General features: G+C 41.9%; 2 protein-coding genes across 2 annotated transcripts in view; one reads left to right on the top strand and one right to left on the bottom strand.

Annotated features, from left to right (window-relative positions):
* The window catches only part of znf622 (zinc finger protein 622), a 368,360-nt gene extending 351,270 nt beyond the window's left edge, over positions 1 to 17,090 (bottom strand). The window contains exon 1 of the mRNA XM_079570191.1: positions 17,087 to 17,090. The gene's annotated coding sequence lies outside the window, so the exon portion shown is untranslated. The remainder of the gene's footprint in view (positions 1 to 17,086) is intronic.
* On the top strand, positions 12,657 to 20,812 carry cyp7a1 (cytochrome P450, family 7, subfamily A, polypeptide 1). The gene is made up of 8 exons (XM_079570152.1): positions 12,657 to 12,826; positions 15,894 to 16,134; positions 16,211 to 16,420; positions 17,116 to 17,310; positions 17,422 to 17,621; positions 18,937 to 19,067; positions 19,157 to 19,335; positions 20,428 to 20,812. Exons 1-8 carry the CDS (start codon positions 12,744 to 12,746, stop codon positions 20,728 to 20,730), a joined length of 1,542 nt encoding a protein of 513 aa, XP_079426278.1. The 5' UTR covers positions 12,657 to 12,743; the 3' UTR covers positions 20,731 to 20,812.
* The last annotated feature ends 357 nt before the right edge of the window (positions 20,813 to 21,169 follow it).

Here is a 21,169-nt window from a genome sequence, read left to right as displayed (position 1 = left end):
TGTACTTTTTGCTGATGTTGATTTCACTCGCAATTATGTTACAGCAGCTCACACTAAACTCAAAAAAGTATCAGTGTTTAACTAAAAAGCTCACATTAGACGATAAAAGAACAAATCAGCTGATTTCGAGAAGCTCGTTTTGACCCGAGTTCCCGCAGTCGTTTTCCCCAGTTGAGCGAGTGTTCACGTGATTTGCCCAACTGGGGAAGTCGTTCGCCCGAGTTCCCGAGGACCACATGAACGCACCATTAGCATTGGGCAAGTTACAAGTTTTAGGAGCATAGATAATTCACATAGTAAATATTTTAGGCAGGCACTTTGGTTACATGTGTACGACTCATACATTTTTACAAGCATATTAGCTTTAAGTAAAAATAGTTAAACAGCATTTTAAAGGTGCACTATGCAACTTTTTATGTTGAAAAAAAAGTTTATATTAATACGGATTTGACCTTTCAGTGACCCAGCGGATGCTCGGGTGGTTAGCATAGCCCCTTTACTTACTATCCCGATGGCTTGTAGGACGCTCCAGTATCTTTTTTTTTTCTTTTTAAGGTTTTCACTGCAAATGTAGCCGCAAACCTAGCAGAAATCCTAAAAAACCTGAAATAAAATGACCAGAAAGTAAAGGCGCTAAGCCAACCACCCATACAGCCGCTGGGTCAATGAAGGGTCAAATATGCACTAATATCAACCTCAATAAAATGGCCGTCTTTTAACCTTTTTTGTTTTTTTTTGTTTTTTTAGAGTAAAATAAAATAAGGCATTGTTCTCAGATAAATGACAATGTGTTACAGGATCAAAAACAATTCAGCAGCATTGCAAATTTCTTCCACAGTTTGGTTGGATCTTTTTACAAAATTCAAGGAGGATAAAAACATACAAATAGGGTTGGATGAGCAACATCACGATGGAGAGCCACCATCGTGATGCCACGCCCCCTCCTGTCAAAAACACGCACTGGTCTTCTGTAGGCCTTGTAAACCTACAAACTGTGCAGGGATTGCACTGTAAATTAAATCACGGATATAACTAATATGCGCGCTAGTTTCAGTAGCCTGCCAGAAGCCATGATGTGTAGCCGTAATTATTAACGTAAAGACGCAGCGCTGCTGTTTCTGACGCGCGGGGCTCTCTCTCTCTCTCTGCAGCTCAGAGTTTAACAGCGCCTGGTTTTGCTTTGCTTTGCTGTGTACGGAAACTTAAACCGTTTTAAAATGACGAGATGGCTCTCACATCGGAGCTAGCTGAGCGCGCATGGGTTTGGAATATTCTCACGAAGAACTGAGAGAGGAGAGGGAGAGGAGAGAAAGAGGCGGTGCAGGAGGTACAAAGTTACGAGCTCACGGACCGGGCGGCGCGTGGAGCGGCTTCAAAAACGTGAGCTACGACGCAAACGTGTAGCCTACATATTGTCCCGTTCACCCACTGTTTCTTAAACATTACGTTAAATTGAGCAAATGCAAATAATAAGCTCCGATTTACATTTGTATTAGTGTGATGAGAGCCTTATTGAGGAGGAGTTGACGAATAAGTCGTTCTCCTCTCACACTTTTACGCACGAGTTTTGACACATTTCTGTTGCAAAAGTCGTGTTCCGTGACTCTGTTCAAATCATTTTTAGTTTAGATCCATTTATCCTGCAATCTCACATTTTCCTAACATACATAGTAATATGCAGCATATATATAGGCTATGTAAATGTATTTAAAAATGCTTATAATGAGAAATGGACGATATCATCGTCCATCACGATGGTTCACTGTAAACATCGTCAACGGCCAATTAAGGGGACATCGCCCAACCCTACATACAAAATTCATTTTTAAAACAGCTAACATTTGGCAGCTGTTTATTCCATTTATTTTTGTGAATGTGGTATTTACCCATAATGATTATAAGGTTAATTAAAAGTGAAATGTCCCTTGTCAGTTTGGAGTTATAGATAAGAATATCTTCAATTGTAAATTCATCTTTTAACCTCAAACTGCATGAATTTCTATTTGAAATAGCTTTTAATACTTGCATTTTACCATCATTTTAACACTGACATTAAAGACTATAAAACTGTATTTAAATAGCATGCTCAAATTACACTGAGACAAAACTTCCAAATTCAAGCCAAGTAAGTGGAGAATTAATATTTAACCAAATCAAACAATCAAATCAAACAATCATAGAATATAATAATAATAATAATTATTATTATTATTATTATTATTAACTCTATACTTGGTGGTTGGAAGCTACTATTGTAGCCACAGCTGCCCTGGTACTGGGACTGACAGAAGCGAGGCAACCAGTCTGCGCCATCGGCCCCTCCGACCACCACCAACCACTCACTCACTCACTACATTCGCGAGGCTTCCTGGTGTTACCAAACAGTCTCCCATCCAAGTACCGACCAGGCCCTTCCCTACTTAGCTTCCCAGGTCTGACGGGATTGGGCAGAGCAAAGGCGGTATGGCCACAATATGAATGAATAATAGGCTAACACAGAGTGCCATTGAACGCAGTGCTTCCAAAGCAAACAGGTAGTTTAGCATTAGGTACAGACTGTCTGTTTGCAAACCCATTATTTAAAGTAGTCTTTAAAACAGCAGTTTACCGCTGCCTGCTGCTGTGGCACGTCTCCATCCGTCCCGTCAGTCCCAGGTACATAACTGGGGAACAGAGGTGCGATATACCAGAACCAGTCTGGGTCAGTCATTTGTTCCACCTGGTCAAAGGCGGGGGGTCAGTGCCGAAATTATTGTAAAGAAAGACTTAAATAGTATGTTAATTAAGTCCTATTACCAAGGTCAGTTCTGTTGGCTTACTTTGAAAGGCGGAGACACACCCGGCCCACATAACTACTTAATCTGCGGAAAAACAAAAACATGTACTTCAGTTAACCCGATTACAGCTGTTTGACTGGATTCTGCCAGAGTCTGACTCTGCTCTACAGGTGACACTGCAAAGGTAAGACTTTCCTAACAATAATAATGTTTGAGCAGGATCAGACCCTGCTCAGTGAGAGGAAGCTGCTGCTACGTTAATTGCAATTAGCAAGATGCTTTTAGACCAGACCTGGGCAAATTATGGCCAGAGATGATTGAATCTGGCCCACGACTTGTAGGGCATAAATTCATGAGTATGTAAAAAAAAAAAAAAAGTAGTAGTCTCTTGCCCATTCCTTTGCAGAGTTATGATTTTTTGGTAAGAAATTGCCAGAATGCTCACTCCAGCCACTAGGGGGCTGCTTAAATAAAAGGAACGAATTCCACACCTGTCCAGCAGAGGGCACTGGCAGAGATCTGGATATAAACAACACATTGGCTACACATTGAGTCCTGTCAGGCTCATTATTTTTCATTTATTGAAAAAGGTTTCTTCAATAGTATTTTCCCAATCAACACATATTTTTATTTTGGAACTTTTGTTAATGGACCCCAGCGATACACTCCCCATGTATGTTTTGGCCCCCAGGGAAATTTACTTGGATACCCCTGCTTTTGCTTCACTTCACACAAACTCCGTTTGAAGGAAGCTCAGAGGTGCTTTCAATGCGATGGTAGAAGTTAATGAGTATAAGAAGTTGAATAAGCTAAATGCTCCGACTCAATTCAGGCTTCTTATGTGGCACCTTATGAAAATGAATTGCCCACCCCTGTTTCAGACTTATTCCCATCCACACTATATTACTGTTCCGGCTCATTAACAATAATGTTGACAAAGTTTATCCCGACCTGTGGCCATTCTCCTGTTTGTGCATGCGCAGCTCACCTCAGCTGTAAATGATTACTAAACATCCAGCGTGCTTAAAAGGATTAACCTGAAAAGCGTCGTTTTTAACAAATGTCATGACCTCATGATGTTCCTGTCCCCTGTGTGCAGCATGCTTTTTTTTACCTAATTGTTTCATGAATGAGCTCAATTCCCTCAAATATTGTCCTAAATTACACATTCCTGGTTTTAGTGCATCTATTATCCATGAATGACGCAGAAAGGCATACACTGCATACCAAATTATTATGCAAATTGTATTTCAGTGCCGTAAAGGTAAAAAAAAAAAGTTTTTTTTAATGAAACCCATGGATGGTTTTGTGTCTCGGGGCTTTGAATCACTGACATCAATCTCAGAGACCTGGGATGGTTAGTTGTCAGGTTAAACCCAATTAAGGGAAAAAAAACTACTGAAAAAAGATGTTCCACATTATTAAGCAGACCATCATTTTCAAGCAATATGGGAAAGAAAAAGGATCTCTCTGCTGTTGAAAAGCGTGAAATAGTTGAATGCCTTGGTCTAGATATGAAAACCTTCAATATTTCATGAAAGATGAAACGTAATCATCGTGTTAAGAGATTTGTGGCGGATTCAGAGCACACACGGGTTTGTGCAGATAAAGGCACAATGAGGACGGTTTCATCAGATTAAGAGAACAGCTGCTACAAAGCAGCATACAGTTATTTGAAGCTGCTGGTGCCTCTGGAGTCTCCCGAACATCAAGGTGTAGGACCCTCCAGAGGCTGCAGTTGTGCATAAACCTTCTATCCGGGCCTCCCCTAAACTGTTCATTGACGCTCATGAACAGAAACAGCTGCAGTGGCTCAGAAATATGAAGACTAGGGCTGAAACGACTAGTCAATTAATCGACGACTAATCGATTATTGAAATAGTCGACAACTATTTTAGTAATCGATTAATCGTTTTCTGGTTCACACAGACTTGAATCAAGCAAAAATAACATAAAAAATGTAGTATTTTTGAGGAAAACCATCTGTGTTTTTATAGTTAGGGTCTGTAGTGTTTTGCACATTGTAAATTTCATGAATAGAGCCTCCAACAAACATTTCCCTTTAGTTTACTACATCAACACATCCTCAAGCAGCGCCACTTAAGCTATATGTGATTAAAAAAAATTTAAAAAACATAATTTTCCTACACCATTCACAGCCAAGCGATTAATCAATTAATCGTAAAAAATAATCGATAGATTAATCGATTACAAAATAATCGTTAGTTGCAGCCCTAATGAGGACTCATTTTCAAACAGTCTTGTTCACTGATGAGGCCGTGTAACCCTGGATGGGTTCAGAATCATGGTGAGAGAGCTGGTCGGCCCCTTTAGGCTCCCTGAAGGTGTGAAAATGACCTCTGAAAAATATGTGTTTCTGACTGACCACTGTCTTCTATGGTACAAAAAGAAGAGCCGTGTTTTCCATAACAAGATCATCTTCATGCATGACAACGCACCATGTCCTGCTGTAAAGAATACCTCTGCATCACTGGCTGTTATGGGCATAAAAGGAGAGAAACTCATGATGTGGACCCCCTCCTCCCCTGACCTCAACCCTATTGAGAACCTTTGGAGCCTCAAGCAAAACATCTATGAGGGTGGGAGGCAGTTTTCATCCAAACAGCAGCTCTGGGAGGCTATTCTGACATCCTGCAAAGGAATCCAAGCAGAAACTCTCCAAAAACTCACAAGTTTAATGGATTTAAGAAGTTTGAAGCTGCTATCAAATAAGGGTCCTATGTTAAGATGTAACTTGACCTGTTAAAAGTGCATTATGCAACTTTTGTATAATGCAAGGCTGTATGAGTGGTCAGAAAAGTGCTTTTACTGTCCATCACAGTGGTCTCTACAACGCTTCAGGACCAATTGTTTTGTAAGTTTTCTGGTGAGAGTTCGTCAGCAGTGAAAACTTTCCAAACAATAGATCCTGGAGTGTCCTAGAGACCACACCTTTTTTTCCCTCAAAGATGTTTTTGATTGAAAATACTTTTGATTTCAATTAAAATGACCCCCTAACGCTGCAAATTCAACAAATGACTATTTTCAGTTCTTTACAACCTATATATTGTATTGAAACGCTGCTGTGCATAATCATTTGGAACAATAGATCATTTGAGTTGACAATTTAGAAAATCTGAGAATAATGTCATTTGCATAATAATTTGGAATCCAGTGCATATTCCCTTTAACAAAAGTACTTGGTATTGGTATCGGAATCAACAATGCTGGCTCCAGTAATTACTTCGATACTAAAGTGGTCAGAGGCCGGTCCTGACAGGCCTCACCACAGTGACCGCGCTGCGCACATGTGACCGCTCTCCTCTTCAAACATACATCCACGAGACTTCAGATGACTCCGTTTTACCGTGTTTTGGCTTTATTTACTCATGGATCTGAACACGGGACAGTAGCAGCGGCCTTGACTCTGTTTACCTTGCAGTATCCCGTATCACACAGGCTTTCAGGTATCCGGCCCTGGACCCTGGTCAAGGCCACACACCCACTGTGGCGCCCGGCCCTTTCCAGGAGAAATCTCAGCCAGCCGCTCACTGGTAATAAATACCATTACACAGCAAAACAAAAAGTCAGTGAGCTATGGCTTGACTCTGTCGCTTGTTGTTCCATTTGTTCATGACACAATAAATAGCATAAATTACAAATATATTACATATTTCATTGCAGCTATTTGCAATGTCATTGTAGGTGGCTAAAACAGCTGCTTATGTCCACTTTGGTTCAGTTTTGTTGGCTAAAGGTGAGGTCATGGAAACATTTCGAAAACATGACCTGTCTGTGTTCCCAGATCTGAGGCAAACATGTTCAAATCAAATATTGGTTTTAAAAATATTAATTACAATGGATTTCTTCACAATTATAATAAAATAAAATATTTACCCAAAATACAGTAAACCTGTATGTGTTCCCCGTGGGACTTGAATGTGCTGGAGGATGAGTTTCAGTTTGTTTAATAATGTCCACTTTATTTTGATTTGCGAAATCTTCTGAACAAGTGCATTCAAACGGAATGGCTGAAGCGTTTTGGTCCTCCCCGCTCGGAGATAAGATCATTTGACAGACTTGTGTCAACACAACAACCTGGAACTCAACATCAGCAAAACCAAGGAGCTCATTGTGGACTTTTGCAGGAGCAAGCCGGAACACTACCATCCTATCAACATCGAGGGAGCATCAGTGGAGAGAGTGAACCGTTTTAAATATCTGGGGGTGCACATGTCTCAGGACCTGACCTGGACACCACACACTACATTTTTAGTAAAAAACACCTATACCATCTCACACGGCTCAGAGACTTTAGACTCTCACCCCAGGTGCTAAAAAAACTTTACAGCTGCACCACTGAGAGCATTCTGACCGGCAGCATCACAGTGTGGATGGGGGGCTGCACTGTCTCAAGAAGGTGGTCCACTCGGCAGAATTTTCCTAAATTGGACGACATTTACACTAAGGGACACCAGCCACCCTGATAATAACGTGTTCACCCTGCTCCCATCAGCGAGGCCATACCGCCTTCTGAAGACTACAACTGAGAGGAGGAGGAGAAGCTTCTATCCATAGCAACTCCCCCGTAGTTGTATATATTGTCTTGTCGTTGTCGTTGTTGTTGTTGTTGTTGTTGTTGTTGTTGTTGTTGTTGTTGTTGTTGTTGCAGCTGGATGGTACAAAAGACATTTTCGCTGCATGTATATACAGTCAGGTCCATAAATATTGGGACATCGACTAATTTCTTATGTTTTTGGCTCTATAAACCACCACAATGGATTTTAAATAAAACAAAAAAATATGTAGTTAAACTGCAGACTTTGATTTGAGGATATTTACATCCAAATCGGATGAACAGTTTAGGAATTACAAGCATTTTTATGTGAGTCTCCCACTTTTCAAGGGACCAAAAGTAATGGGAGTAAGTAACAATTATAAATCAAAGTTTTTCCTTTTTAATATTTGGTTGCAAATCCTTTGCAGTAAATGAAGTATAGAAGGCACAGACGTCACCAGAGGCTGGGTTTCATCCCTGGTGATGCTCTGCCAGGCCTCCATACTGCAAATGTCTTCAGTTCTGCTTGTTCTTGGGACATTTTCCCTTCACTTTGGTCTTCAGCAAGTGAATAAGGGATAATAAATAAATTAATTAATAGTAAGGGACGACGGATGGAAATTAGCCTAAGGCTACAATTCGGTGTGGCTTGTTCATTAATTTGCACTGTCCCTACCAAATAAACCATACAATAAAAAAATAAATGCAGCTCATTTGGATTCATGTCAGGTGATTGACTTGGCCATTGAAAAACATGTCACTTTTTTGTCTTAAAAAGCTCTTTGGTGGCTTTGGCAGTAGCTTCGGGTCATTGTCCACTGTGAAGCGGAGTCCAAGGGTTTGCTGAATATGAGCTCAAAATATTTTTTGCTCTTCCCATCACTCTGGTACAAGCTGACCTTTGTCTCATCTGTCCCAGGATGTTGTTTCAGAACTGTAAAGGCTTTTTTAGATGTTTTTTGTCAAACTTTATTCAGCCTCCTGTTTTTGAGCTCACCAGTGGTTTACATCTTGTGGTTAATGGTCTGTATTCTCTCTGCTGAAGTGTTTTTGATCTGACCTATTGTTGTCCAAAATGCAAATATCCCACTTGAAAAGAACTCTGGACCTCTGACCTGTTCCTTATAAATGTGATAATGAGGGAAGAGCAGAGTCTGGCCATGGAACCGCTGAGCAGCCACTTGTCTCATTACTTTTTTTCCCTTGAAAAGTGGGAGACACGAACTGGCAACTCTCTCGGCTGTATCCGAGCAGGTGCCTCGATAAGATTCAGACTCACAGTGCTCGAGCCCAGTACTCCCGTCATCTTTCATTCACTCCTTTTTGAACACATAAAGAGCCAATGATGAAGCCCATACTTTGTATAAGATAGCAACGAATCCGCTTTGTAAGACACATTTCACTCTGGGGCAGCACAGACAGAGAACTCATCTCACTGCCTTGACACAGAAATGCTAGCTGATTGTATTGTAGTGGAAATTAATGGAGTGTTTGTCCGAATATAATGGTGATATGTGCATGCGCGGTCAGTCCGGCTATTTGAAACCGGACACTGCCCTGTTGACTCCCTTTTTTGCTTTGAATACCATTTGGAACCAGGCAAAAAGTGATCTGGCAACATTTGGCCAAAGTGAATTTCATGAACCACCCTAATGAACATCACTAGCAGTTACTTTTAAAAGAGACGCTGGATGGATGTGCTGAAACCTGTGCCTGTTTGCTGCTTAAAGCATTCTCAGCTCAGTTGTCATCGTAGTGCTTTTTGCAAACCACTAAGAGTGGTCATTGCCCTGGCACAACTGGAGCATGCTGAATCACTTTGGTTTCAGTCCGTGCATTTTCAACTATGGAAGGCTACAATCAAGCCACAACCCGGCCTCTGTGAACCCTGGGCACAGAGCCAGGTGTTTATCTGTCGTTCCTTTTATCTGTGTCTGGGCTTTGATTCTTCGATCGTTTTATAACTGTATATTTATATTACTTTTGATTTGAGGTTGCTTTCAAGGGCAAGACTATGACCTTTGCCCGGGTGTAGAAAGTGTGTATTTTAATCAGAGCTGAGACCTGGACTTTGATCATGTGCAGCAGCGATGAAAAGAGCATTCTTTCTTTATTATTTGTGTAAATGGCAGATCAGTGCGTTTAAAGCAAACACTGCTGCAGTGGGTGAAGTCCCAACATACGTTGATTGAAAAGTGCTTAGTGTTTGGCTTTGTTATCTACCTTTGAGGGCGGTTATATTTTTATTTTTATTATTTATTTAGTATGGTCTATTATGAAGAAAATCACCAAAAAGAGGAAGGTAAATACATGCTGTGCATCAGGAACAAGAGCCCCAGAATGAGCTGTTTCAAATGTAATCAAATTTGAACTTCATAGTGTTATAAAACTGTGAGTAGTTAGTAAAGAATTGTTAAAAACTTCACTCATCATGTATACACAGTTTACAAAGTAAGTGCTTTATTTGTCATTGTACAACCGTACAACGAAAGAGTATTCACTGTGAGTCAACCTGAGCAGCATGTTTTTGGGGGTCGGCGAAACTGTAACACCCAGAGAAAACCTGGCTGCCTTCAGTCTTCTCTGATCCTCTGAAATGGTGCACCGCCTCTTGGGTTTGTCCCTGTTCCAGAGCGTGGTGTCCTGCACCGGTCAGCCCCACCTCCTCCTTCCTCTTCCTCCTGCGCAGCTCCCTCCGCTCCACAAGTCTTTCACCGTCTTCTGGGAAGAGCTGAGGATATTAATGTAATCCGTGTTTTTCTATAGTGCATTAACATTAGCCAGAACACTAGTAAGTATAGAAGATTTGTGTGGCTTTGCTGTGAGTCTTGCCCGGATGCCTCCTCGTTTTTCTCTTTTTTTGTTTCCTGTATCGCCTCTTGTGACGCCTCCACTGTGCTGCAGGTGTGGGAGTCTCTTCAGTGTTCCAGAAGAACAAATGTGTAGGTCTCACATGTCTCTAGCTCATAAGCTGCTGTTTAAACAGCTCATACAGTGACAATGTGCTCCATCGGGAGTCTGGTTCAGGTCAGGGACTGGTCAGAAATGGTTGATTTAAGAAAACGGGTTGGGCTTATTGTATAATTTGTCTAAACTTATTCACTGGCTGAACAATGAGGTAATCATTCAGCTGCTCATAAATGAGTAACAAATGATGTGTAAATGTTTTAAAAAGTATCAAATCAGTGTGCAGTCATCATAAAGGTATACTGCACATTTGATCCCATTTTAAAATGGTACATTAATGATTACACTCTGACAATAGACCCCATAAGTGGATTACTAGACATGAGAGCTTTCCAACAATATACCTGTACATATGAAGAGTTCATTTGCAGAAGCAGATATCCCCTATTTAGGATATTTGATACTGTACAGATGACAATTCTGAAACTAAAGTTGTAGGCTATATATTTGATCAAGATCTAGTGACTTTATATTTTCATAGCACTGAAACAGATCTGGTAATGAAAAACACTGCTATGTAAAGGTTGAGTTGTTTCAATGACACTTCTGTGTTTGCGCAAATTAAATTGTTTTTGTTTGAGTGTTTCCCTAGCCTAGTTTTGGTGACGGTTGGAAACCATTTCAGGGAAAAGGTACTTATGAAGCTCATAGAGAAAATACAAAGACTTTAAAACACAAAACATATTTGGAGTTATTTTTTTGTTTCCTCCATTATGCAAAGAGTTCATTCATAATTTAATGTCTTCAATGAGAATCACACAATGGACTTCACTTTCAGAAACAAAACTATGCCAAGCTGTCTTCATTTGGGGCATATTGTTACAGTAATATTTAAGACAGTGCCTGATCATGATATGATCTTTGCTCCTCATCTGTCCTGTGTGAGAGGAGAGACGCCGATCCCTTCTCTTGTGATCAGGAGGAAATACTTGGAAAACGCAAAAATAACACTGTGCAAAGGAGTGATACATATCTTTGCTCCATTTGTAGTGGGCATACGGTAATCCTGCAGGCTTTCTAGTGGTTATACGGTGTACACCTGCGTATCACAGAGATGACACCCCTGGTATTCCACTCCATCCAAACAGCTTTGAGTAATCCTCTATTACTATTTAAAGGATCTGTGTCCTTCTATTTTAGCCATTCCAAAGTAAAGTATAGGCATTTATATGATATATTGTACCTCTACCACTATGGAGTACTCATTTTTGTAAGGAAATATAAGTATTTTCTAGGAGCACACAAGACAAAATGCTTGGATTCAGTTAACCCTCTCTCCGCCCATGCAACTTTTGCAGTAGTAGTAGAAATATATCACAGCACAAAGGGAAGTTACTTCACAATGCTGTCATGAGGAGTTGACATCTGCAACACAGTTTCATAATTGGCTAACAAACATGCGTTTTCATTGACTCACTGTACTGTCTGCTCCATCGGGTGTTTTTGTTGTGGGAATCATGCTGGTTATAAGAGTTCATCCAATTTGATTCTGGTCAAGATTCACCAAGTGACGGTCACAGACAAACACTATTTTGGCTGATAGACGCTGAATCCTGGAAAGGAATTCCAACTTTTGGCGAGTGGCCTCTTCTTTAGGAGGGTTGAATAGTTTGTAGCTCTCAGACACGCATTTTCACAGAGACATTGTTTGGTAAGAAAGAACAGACGTGTCCAGAGTAGGTTAGAAAGAGCTTTTGGTGCAAACATGACATCTGTTCAGACACTCAGGGGGTGTTTGTTTACTCGGTAGGGGCACCTTGGGCACTTCTTTTTTTTTTTCATAATTCCCTTCTTTGAGACAGAAATAATGAAAAAACTGTTGTACAAATTAAAATCAGGCCATAAAGCCCTTCCTTGTTCCAATCTGACGTCAGATGGGCACAAGTCAGCCAGGAGAGGGCGGAGCAACTGCTCAGAGAGCAGGATTCAGGAGGATTGCTTAGAACTGCGTGAATGAAGCCAAAAAACACTCTGGGGTGATAAAGAAATAGCATAACAACATGGTTAAAAGCGCAAAAAAGACGATTTTGCATGATATGTCTGTGTGAGACAAATCACATATCCTTTAATTCTCACACAGACATATCTGTGTAAGATATGTCTGTGTGAGACATATCACACATCCTTTAATTCTCACACAGACATACCTGTGTATATGTCTGTGTGAGACATATCACACATCCTTTAATTCTCACACAGACATATCTAAATATCTTTCTTAAGTTCCCCATGCAGGATTACTCCAGTCCACGTTGAGCTTCTTTTATTGTTGATGTGTCATCAAGGGGCCGGCCTACAGCAGGTATTTAAATGCTGTCACAATGCACACATCACTCACACTGACACTAGCTCACTCACCCTCCTGCTCTTAAAGGGACAGGCACTCCTTTTACACACATACACACCGGCTCCCGTGTCTTATCCTGCGAGGATCTGCAGTTATGTTCCTCAGCATCGCAATGATCTGGGCCATCCTGGTGGGGCTGTGCTGCCTGCTTTGGCTCGCCGTGGGCATTAGACGCAGGTAAGGAAGGAGTCTACACTGCTGATGAAAGGGAGTGATGAAGACTGGGGATGTATCACTGTGTTAGTTGTGTCTACATTCAAAAAGTGTGTATTTAAGGTTCCAAGAGAGTGTTATTGATTCCAAATTGTGTGCATTGGAATGTGCTCATATATGTGTCTCTCATATGTTTGCAGAAGGCAATGTGTTATCACTTCACAGAACGGCAGCTTTACTCACTTATCTATATTATATATATTGATATATAATATATATATATTGATTTTCGTAATATTTTGCACCTAATACCACTTGCACATTTATCATTAGCTACGATCTTATCTGATTTTGGATATCTTGAAGAAAACGAAATCTGTAAAAATTCTAATTTTCGCTTTTTTGGGGAGGCCCTTCAGACAAATCTTCAAATTACTGTTAAAAGCACTGTACCTGATATTTTTAAATATTTATTTTTTTCCCTTTAAGTAAATTGTGAATGAAGACATGCACTGTATATTTCATTCAAACACTTGTTTTTGGAACAAACAATAATTCCTTTTCCTGCCCCTTTAAAGGAGCTTTACCTGATTTTTCTTTCTTTTTGTAAGGTTAAATATTTGTGCCCTATAAAAGTATATTGTAAAAGTAGTCATTTGTGAAAAAATCCGCCATTTGTGCCATATTATGATTGGTCAACCCAAATAGTCACTATGTGACGAAAAGGGATTACCTTTGACGTCGGACGCCCGTGACGGTAAAAATACCCATTTCGTCACCTTGTGACGAAAACGGTTCAAAATTAGGTATAGTCCCTTTAAACACTTAATAGGTCTAATTATACATCAGGTTTTTTCATATGGAAAAGATCATGAATTTTATTGGTCCCAAAGCATATTTGTGTGTTTGTTTTTTGCAGCATGTAGATTATATATGTTGGGAGGAAAATTCATGGCGTTGTGTGCAGTCAGCCGCTGAATGTCAACATTCACAAGGCATTTCATCACCTGCTGTTGACACATGCTCCTTCAAAACATGCTTTATCCACAGGTTTAAAGGGGACAAATGCAAAAAAAAACACACAACTTATTCGAGTTTTTAACCATAACGTAGTTCCTAGTTGTAGTATTTCAGTGCCCCGATCTCCATTTCTTGGATTTTGTTAAATGCAAAACTGCATTTTTAAAACTGACTTTAGAGTCCATGCCAGCGACATTGATTATCTAGCATGCCTTTGGGTTAAAAGTGAAAGCTTGTTTTGCCGTTTTCCGTGTCATTCCCGCGGCCACCTGCAGTGGGCGCTCCAGGGCCGATCCACAATCCTGACCAGCCAAGTCTCTCACTTCTTACTGTTGTTTCTTTGCATAGACATGACTTTAAATTCATCAAACGCATCGAAGCGCTTGTAAAACCTGAATTATGCATGATATGATATTCATTTAGTCAGGAATGCTTCTTTCCATTTCGAATTTCCATTTTCTTAAAATTAACCCTTTTTTTGAATGACAAAAACCTCAAATCCAAGGTGATCAGAGCGGCCCGTTCAGTACGAAAAAAGTGTTGGTTCCACATACTCTGAGAAGCGCAGAGGCTCTGTAACTGCAACTGTACACACCTGGGCCTCAACATCTAAACCCGCCCATGAGTATCTGAAAACCCCAAACCATACAACCCTGTGTTGCAGTGAACATGGCCACCGTCAGCTGCTTACCTCTAGTTTGTGCTGTTCCCTCTCAGACAAAGAGTCGTAACAATGTTTAATGTTTATCCATAAATACTGAATTGCCACTTTTCACAGATTTGTTTGGTTTTTAGCGCAGAACTACATTTTTATCAGATTCATTTATCAAGCTTTATCTCACCCAAGTGCAAGGGTTACATAGTCTGCAACGAGGAGAAAGCTGTGTCTCCGAATCGCAAACAGTTTGAGCGCGCTACACGTATTGTGCTATGTGCGTGATGTGCCTGCGTGCAACACCGTGTTGTGATCATACTCCCTTTAAAGTGTGCGCATGACATTTCTCGACTGACAGCGCGAACAGGTCGGTCATGTTTAAGATTGCTGAAGGGTGGTTCCACTTCCATAGTAACTAAACTGCATCGCTGACAATGGAGAGAAATGAACACTTAGATTGTTTTTTCTATGATTCACGTTACGCCCCAAATGCGGTGGAGCAGGAACAAATGACTGGTTGAACTTTATGCACTTGTTGTGACCAAATAGAGTTATTAAAATCATGGTGATGATAATCGGCAGCTAGAACTCAAAACAAAGTGGCTTGGAAAATGTTTGTAATTAGAGATTTAACAGAAACAAAAGCGATGTCATGATACGGGAGTGCTTCGTGACTTAGGAGTAGTCGTAGGAATGCAAAAGTCTTTAGTCGTGACCGTTTGAAGAAACAGTTTCTCAGTTTAGGGCCCGCTACTGCAAAATCTCCCTTACTTTTTAAATGAGATCTGGGACGGTCCAGCAAACACTGACTCAAGGATCACAGTGCTCTGATCGGGGCGCACAAAGACAATAACTTAGATAAATAAAGTGGCCCCAGTCCTTGAATGGATTTAAAATCCAGCAGTACAATTTTGAAGTCAATTCTTAAGGCTACAGGTAACCAGTGAATAAAAGACAGTACAGGAGTGATGTGGCTCCTGTTTTGGACAACTGGCTTAGAACAAAATGTGAAGAATTAAGATAAGCCAAATGAGTCATGATCAGTGCATGGTTTGCATAGTTTGTTGTTTGCATAGCACTTGTTAACAAATTGGACAGGAAAACTATCAAAAATATTTTCAACAATTGTTGTTGAACTGTTCTGTATACAGCCAAATCAGTATTAGGATATTGCACGCTGGCATATAGAGCAGGGGTCGATAAGTTTGCCTACTTGCATTTTGATTTTTGTCATAAAAAAAGTGCTGAACTTCCCAACCTTGGCCTCTCGCGGTCCTCGTGGTCTTCTCTATTGAGGGCAAACTTCATGTTCCAATAACTCTGTTCCAGTCACAACAGTCTATATGTACAGTACATGGTTCTATACGTCCGGGTCCATGTTTACCTTCTTCTGTCTTGTTTGTTTCCCTCTCTCAGGCAGCCCGGGGAGCCCGTGGTGGAGAATGGCCTGATCCCGTACCTGGGCTGTGCGCTGCAGTTCGGGGCCAACCCGCTGGCCTTCCTCCGCAGCCGGCAGAGGAAGTACGGACACATCTTCACCTGCAAGATTGCCGGACAGTACATCCACTTCCTGTGCGACCCCTTCTCCTACCACTCCGTCATCAGGCAGGGCCGCCATCTCGACTGGAGGAAGTTTCACTTTGCAACATCCGTCAAGGTAAACTGAGGAAGCCAGAAATTCCCAGGTTCGATTCTGGAACCTTCCTCCAACATGTTCTTGTTCCCCACACCAGGCATTTGGCCATGACAGCTTCGACCCCCGGCACGGCCACACCACGGAGAACCTCCACCAGACCTTCCTGAAGACGCTGCAGGGAGAGGCTCTGCCCGGGCTCATAGAAACCATGATGGGGCACCTCCAGGACACCATGCTGCGCTCCGACACCCTGCACCCCAGCACCGACCACTGGCAGGTGGATGGCATCTTCGCCTTCTGCTACAAGGTACATTCATACACTGTGCAGACAGTTGCTTTTCCTCAAATGTATGAGTACAGCTGGGGGGGTTTGGGGGTTCTGCCTGGTTGTGAAGTTGGCATGTTTTTCGGCTTCTCCTGCCACTAAAGACAATTGTTTCCCCTGGGACCAAGATTTCTTCCTCTGAGATTCTGAATCTCTGTGAGACTTTTGTGAACAAATGAAGATGAAATCAATGGTTTACTTCTCGTTTAGCTCTGATTGAGTCCTTTATAGTCATGGTTATTCTCGGTTTCCTAGAAAAGGTGTTTCGGCCTACATGACACTGTTAAGCCTTGGTTAAGTCCTGGTTTAGCTCTGCTTTAGACCAGGTTTTTGCCATAGTTTGGAACTGGTATAGACAAAGTTTCTAGTTCTCAGCAGTTCCAGTTTAGAACTACTTGGATTAGTTCTGGATATGACCTAGTAAAGTTTTTACTTCGCTCCTCTCTTAAAGGTTTACAATAGCTGCTATGGTCCAAAATTAATTACCTCAAGTAAAAGGTTCCTATATTCCTCATATGAATTTGCCATGCCAATGAATTAAAGTTTCATGGAATTGAGTGAATAACTAACTTTTCTTATCCCTTGTCAATGTCATTGACATTCTGAGCAAATTTTAGTTTTGTAATTAGGGAACAAACCCAAGCTTACAGTGACAAAGAAGCGTCTCTGCTCCTCAGGTGATGTTCGAGTCCGGGTACCTGACGCTCTTTGGCAAGGAGCTGGGAGAGGACAAGAGCCAGGCACGGCAGGCCGCCCAGAAGGCCCTGGTGCTCAACGCACTGGAGAACTTCAAAGAGTTTGACAAGATCTTCCCTGCACTTGTGGCCGGATTACCCATCCATGTATTCAAGAGCGCCTACAGTGCCCGAGAGGTGAGTCCAGATTCCTTTGCAAAGAAATCCCCATGTTCCCTAACTTTTCTTTTGTTGCTTTCATATTGTAAAGAGAAATCACTGTTAAAAGAACTGTACATTCCCGTTTAGAACCTGGCCAAGACAATGAATCCGGAGAGGCTGTCCAAGCGCGAGAACGTGTCCGACCTCATCTCCATGCGCATACTGCTCAACGACTCCTTGTCCACGTTCAACGACATCAGCAAGGCACGCACACACGTGGCTCTGCTGTGGGCGTCCCAGGCCAACACGCTGCCCGCCACCTTCTGGAGCCTCCTCTACATGATCAGGTAAAGCCCTGGATGATGCGCGAAATGGTTGAACCCCGAAGTGGCCTGTGCTAACCCTGGCCACACCCTTCAAACGGTACCTGTCACAATTGTTGGGCAAAAACCCTGATGTTTTTGTTGACCCTCTGACTGCCCGAAAGCAAACACAGTTGCCCATCCCAAAAACATAAATCTCTGATAAATTTCTGACACGTTATGCGCCTCAACCTGTCACAATTACAGTTCACTTACTGTAAGCTCTACCTTCAGGTAACATTGCACCACTTAACCCCAAATACATTGCCAAACACCACACACACAGCTCCAAGGCAAAGGTTGCAAAACATACAGTTAGTTATGAATATCGAGTGTCAATCATGGTTGATAAGCTGGCAGAATGAGTTTACAGTAGTTAATCTTCTCATAATCAGAGACATCTGTCAGCTAAAGGGCAAAGATGTTAGAGTGTGGCCACACACTCTAACAGCTTTTACAGCTTTGGGACTGTTACTATCTACAAACCTAAACTCTGGCAGGTGTAACCTTCCTTTGAAATTGCCTATTTTTACAGTAATCCCATCACTACATTGACGAGTGTACATGAACTATGAACTTTGGCGACCATTTTCTTATTTAGGTACGTTAAGACCAGGTCCAGTGCTGCTAAGTCACTCATTTTTCGAGTGCTGTTGGATGCCTTGACCTTATAACACGGCTGTCGACAGGGTTGCCCAAGCTCGCCCGCCCTTTTCTTTTTGGCAATAGAAGAAGTAAACCTTATTAAATTGCTGAATACACAAAAATCTGCACTGTATGTACTACGTCGTATCTCCAGGCTCCTATCTGCTGCCCAGTGTTATCGCGCGTACTGTACTGTTATGTCATGTTATGGCTGCAGACGCTGGTGGCACGCAGCCTCGGGGTGAAAGGTGCACTAATAATTGGGCTGTGGATGGATAAGAGCAGACAGGCAATGAGTGCTATGGCATACCGGGACACGCAACACAGACTGTTAGGGGCTGCCTCAGGACTGAAGACATTTTTATTTTATCAATGTATTTATATTGTTGTTTGTTCTGTCACATACTTTTATTATGAATGTGTTATTTAAATCAATCAATCACACCTTATCAATCAATATATCTTTATTTATTAAGCACTTTTCATACAAAATGTAATCTGGTCAATGTAGTCAAATGCTGCACCTCCTGCGTAGAGGTTTATCCACACCAAATGACTAATGACGATTGCAACAACTATGCTTTGACAGGCCGGTCATTTAACTTATTATTTCCTCACTTGTTAATATCTATATACATTTTTTTTACTGTGAAAGGAGTCCACATGCCATGAAAGCTGCCCAGGAGGAGGTTAAGAGGGTTCTGGATGCGGCCGGGTTGACCCCTGACCCAAACAACCCCACGCTCAATCTGACCCGTGACCAGCTGGACAACATGCCCGTCCTGGGTATGACATTTTCACCTCCATACTCCGTCTCACTCATTATCTTTGTCGGGGTTTGTGATGGTTGATGAGCCGGTCTGTTGTGCCCACAGACAGCATCATGAAAGAGGCCATGCGTCTGTCCAGTGCGTCCCTCAACATCCGCGTGGCCAAGGAGGACTTCCTGCTGCACCTCGACAACCAGGAAGCCTACCGTATAAGGAAGGATGACGTCATCGCCCTGTACCCGCCCATGGTGCACTATGACCCCGAGATCTTTGAAGACCCCTATGTAAGATCATACACTGTGTTTCGGCAGACTGACAAAACTGAAATAAACAAATTAGGGACCAAATACATTATTACGATATTTCTGCAAACGTAATTGCGAGATTTACTGTTGATAAATAGAATTAACACATCATAGAGGAAACAGAAAACCTTTTTCTGTTAGTTTTACAGTTTGACATGTCGACAGAGCCTCTGTCTGAGTCAGTGTTTAAGCAGCTCACGTTAGCATTCTACTGGAGTAGTATTCTACTGGAGTAGTATTCTACTGGAGTAGTATTCTACTGGAGTGTGGTTCAGGGCTTTCTCTTGGAGAGGTTTGTACGACCTGTAGCTAAAATCCACAAATGTTCTCCAGGGCAGGCTTTGTGCTTTTAAGTGCTGTCAGTAACTTATAAGGATACAATCCTAGGTTTTCACTTTTCTTTTGCTCATCTGCATGAAGCACACTATTTTTGGATGTAGCGTCTTGGCTTCAGTCAGAGATGCATAGTTTGATATGATATACACCAGCCAAAAATCTCCAAGATGGCAGCCATAACAACAAAAGTCACGTGACTTAAAGGCATGTATAAGTTGTTAAACATTAAGTTGTAGCCTCAGGCCTCAGCCGAATAATGACTGTTGCTAGATGGTTTTCTATGAATGAAAGGGATTGAAGAGCCAAGAACCAAACCTTCAAGGATGAGGACAGAACAGTGCTCCGTCATATGTGCACTAACATCAACCACTAGAACATTGCCTGCCCAAATGATTTAGATCAGGGGTCACCAACGTGGTGCCCGCGGGCACCCAGGGGCCCTTTGGGGCATGTCCAGTAGCCCTTGGGACTTTTTCTAAAGTGTAAAACACTTCATTTTCTTGAATCTAATTCTTAAAATTACAGTTATTTCGGTTCTTGTGACTCGGTATGAGTTTAAAATAAAGCTATTTTAATATAATATGGGGTCAATATCCTATAGGTGAACAGCGTACGTTTAAGTCTTTAGGATTTGTTTTTAACTGGTAGCCCTCGAACAACTTAATGCTCTTAAAGTAGCCCTCAGCTGAAATAAGGTTGGTGACCCCTGATGACCATTGTTTCTTTTCCTCGCAGGAGTTTAAGCATGACCGTTTCCTGGATGAGAGCGGTCAGGAGAAGACCGTTTTCCACCGTAACGGCCGGCGTCTGAGGTATTTCTACATGCCGTTCGGCTCGGGGGTCACTAAGTGCCCCGGCAGGTTCTTCGCGGTGTATGAGATCAAGCAGTTCCTCTCGCTTGTGTTGAGCTACTTCCACATGGAGCTCCTGGACCCGGCCGTCAAAGTACCCCCCCTGGACCAGTCCCGCGCCGGCCTGGGCATCCTCCAGCCAACCTACGACGTGGACTTCAGATACAGACTCAGGACCACCCACTAGAGGAATGGACACGGGGAAGGGGTTCAGAGTTGGAAGGGACTTTATCGAGAAATAAAGAGTATCCATGGTAGCTGAAAGTAGTTTTAGCAAATCAAAGAAAAAGCAAACACAGGACCAATAAACACTGTGGACCTGTGTCTCTAAACACTGCTACAGCGAAGTGAAGACACCAACAGTATAAGCTCAGCCGGGATACCAACCGGTGACCCTCTTGTTCTAATGTCGCCCATATCTAACTCGAGTCAAAAGATCTTATCCCACTGGCAGAAAAAAACGATGAATGTTGAGACCTCACTATACGACTGACATGTTGAATCACATTATTTATTATTATCCACCTCATCGCTTTATGTTTAGGGACTATTCTTACCGTTGCATTTCATCTACTAAAAATTGTTGCGTTCAGAAAAAGAAAAAGACTTTGAAATATGACACATCA

The sequence above is a fragment of the Gobius niger genome, assembly GCF_951799975.1.
Source record: "Gobius niger genome assembly, chromosome: 13".
Classification (NCBI taxonomy): Eukaryota; Metazoa; Chordata; class Actinopteri; order Gobiiformes; family Gobiidae; genus Gobius; species Gobius niger.
This window is presented reverse-complemented; position numbering and strand designations above follow the sequence as displayed.

What these genes read in the sequence shown, in the direction of transcription:
- cyp7a1 (XM_079570152.1), top strand. Translation starts at nt 12,744, where the DNA reads ATGTTCCTCAGCATCGCAATGATCTGGGCCATCCTGGTGGGGCTGTGC. An exon ending in GCCGTGGGCATTAGACGCAG is followed by an intron (nt 12,827 to 15,893) that starts GTAAGGAAGGAG and finishes TCCCTCTCTCAG; the next exon opens with GCAGCCCGGGGAGCCCGTGG. An exon ending in GGACAACATGCCCGTCCTGG is followed by an intron (nt 19,068 to 19,156) that starts GTATGACATTTT and finishes TTGTGCCCACAG; the next exon opens with ACAGCATCATGAAAGAGGCC.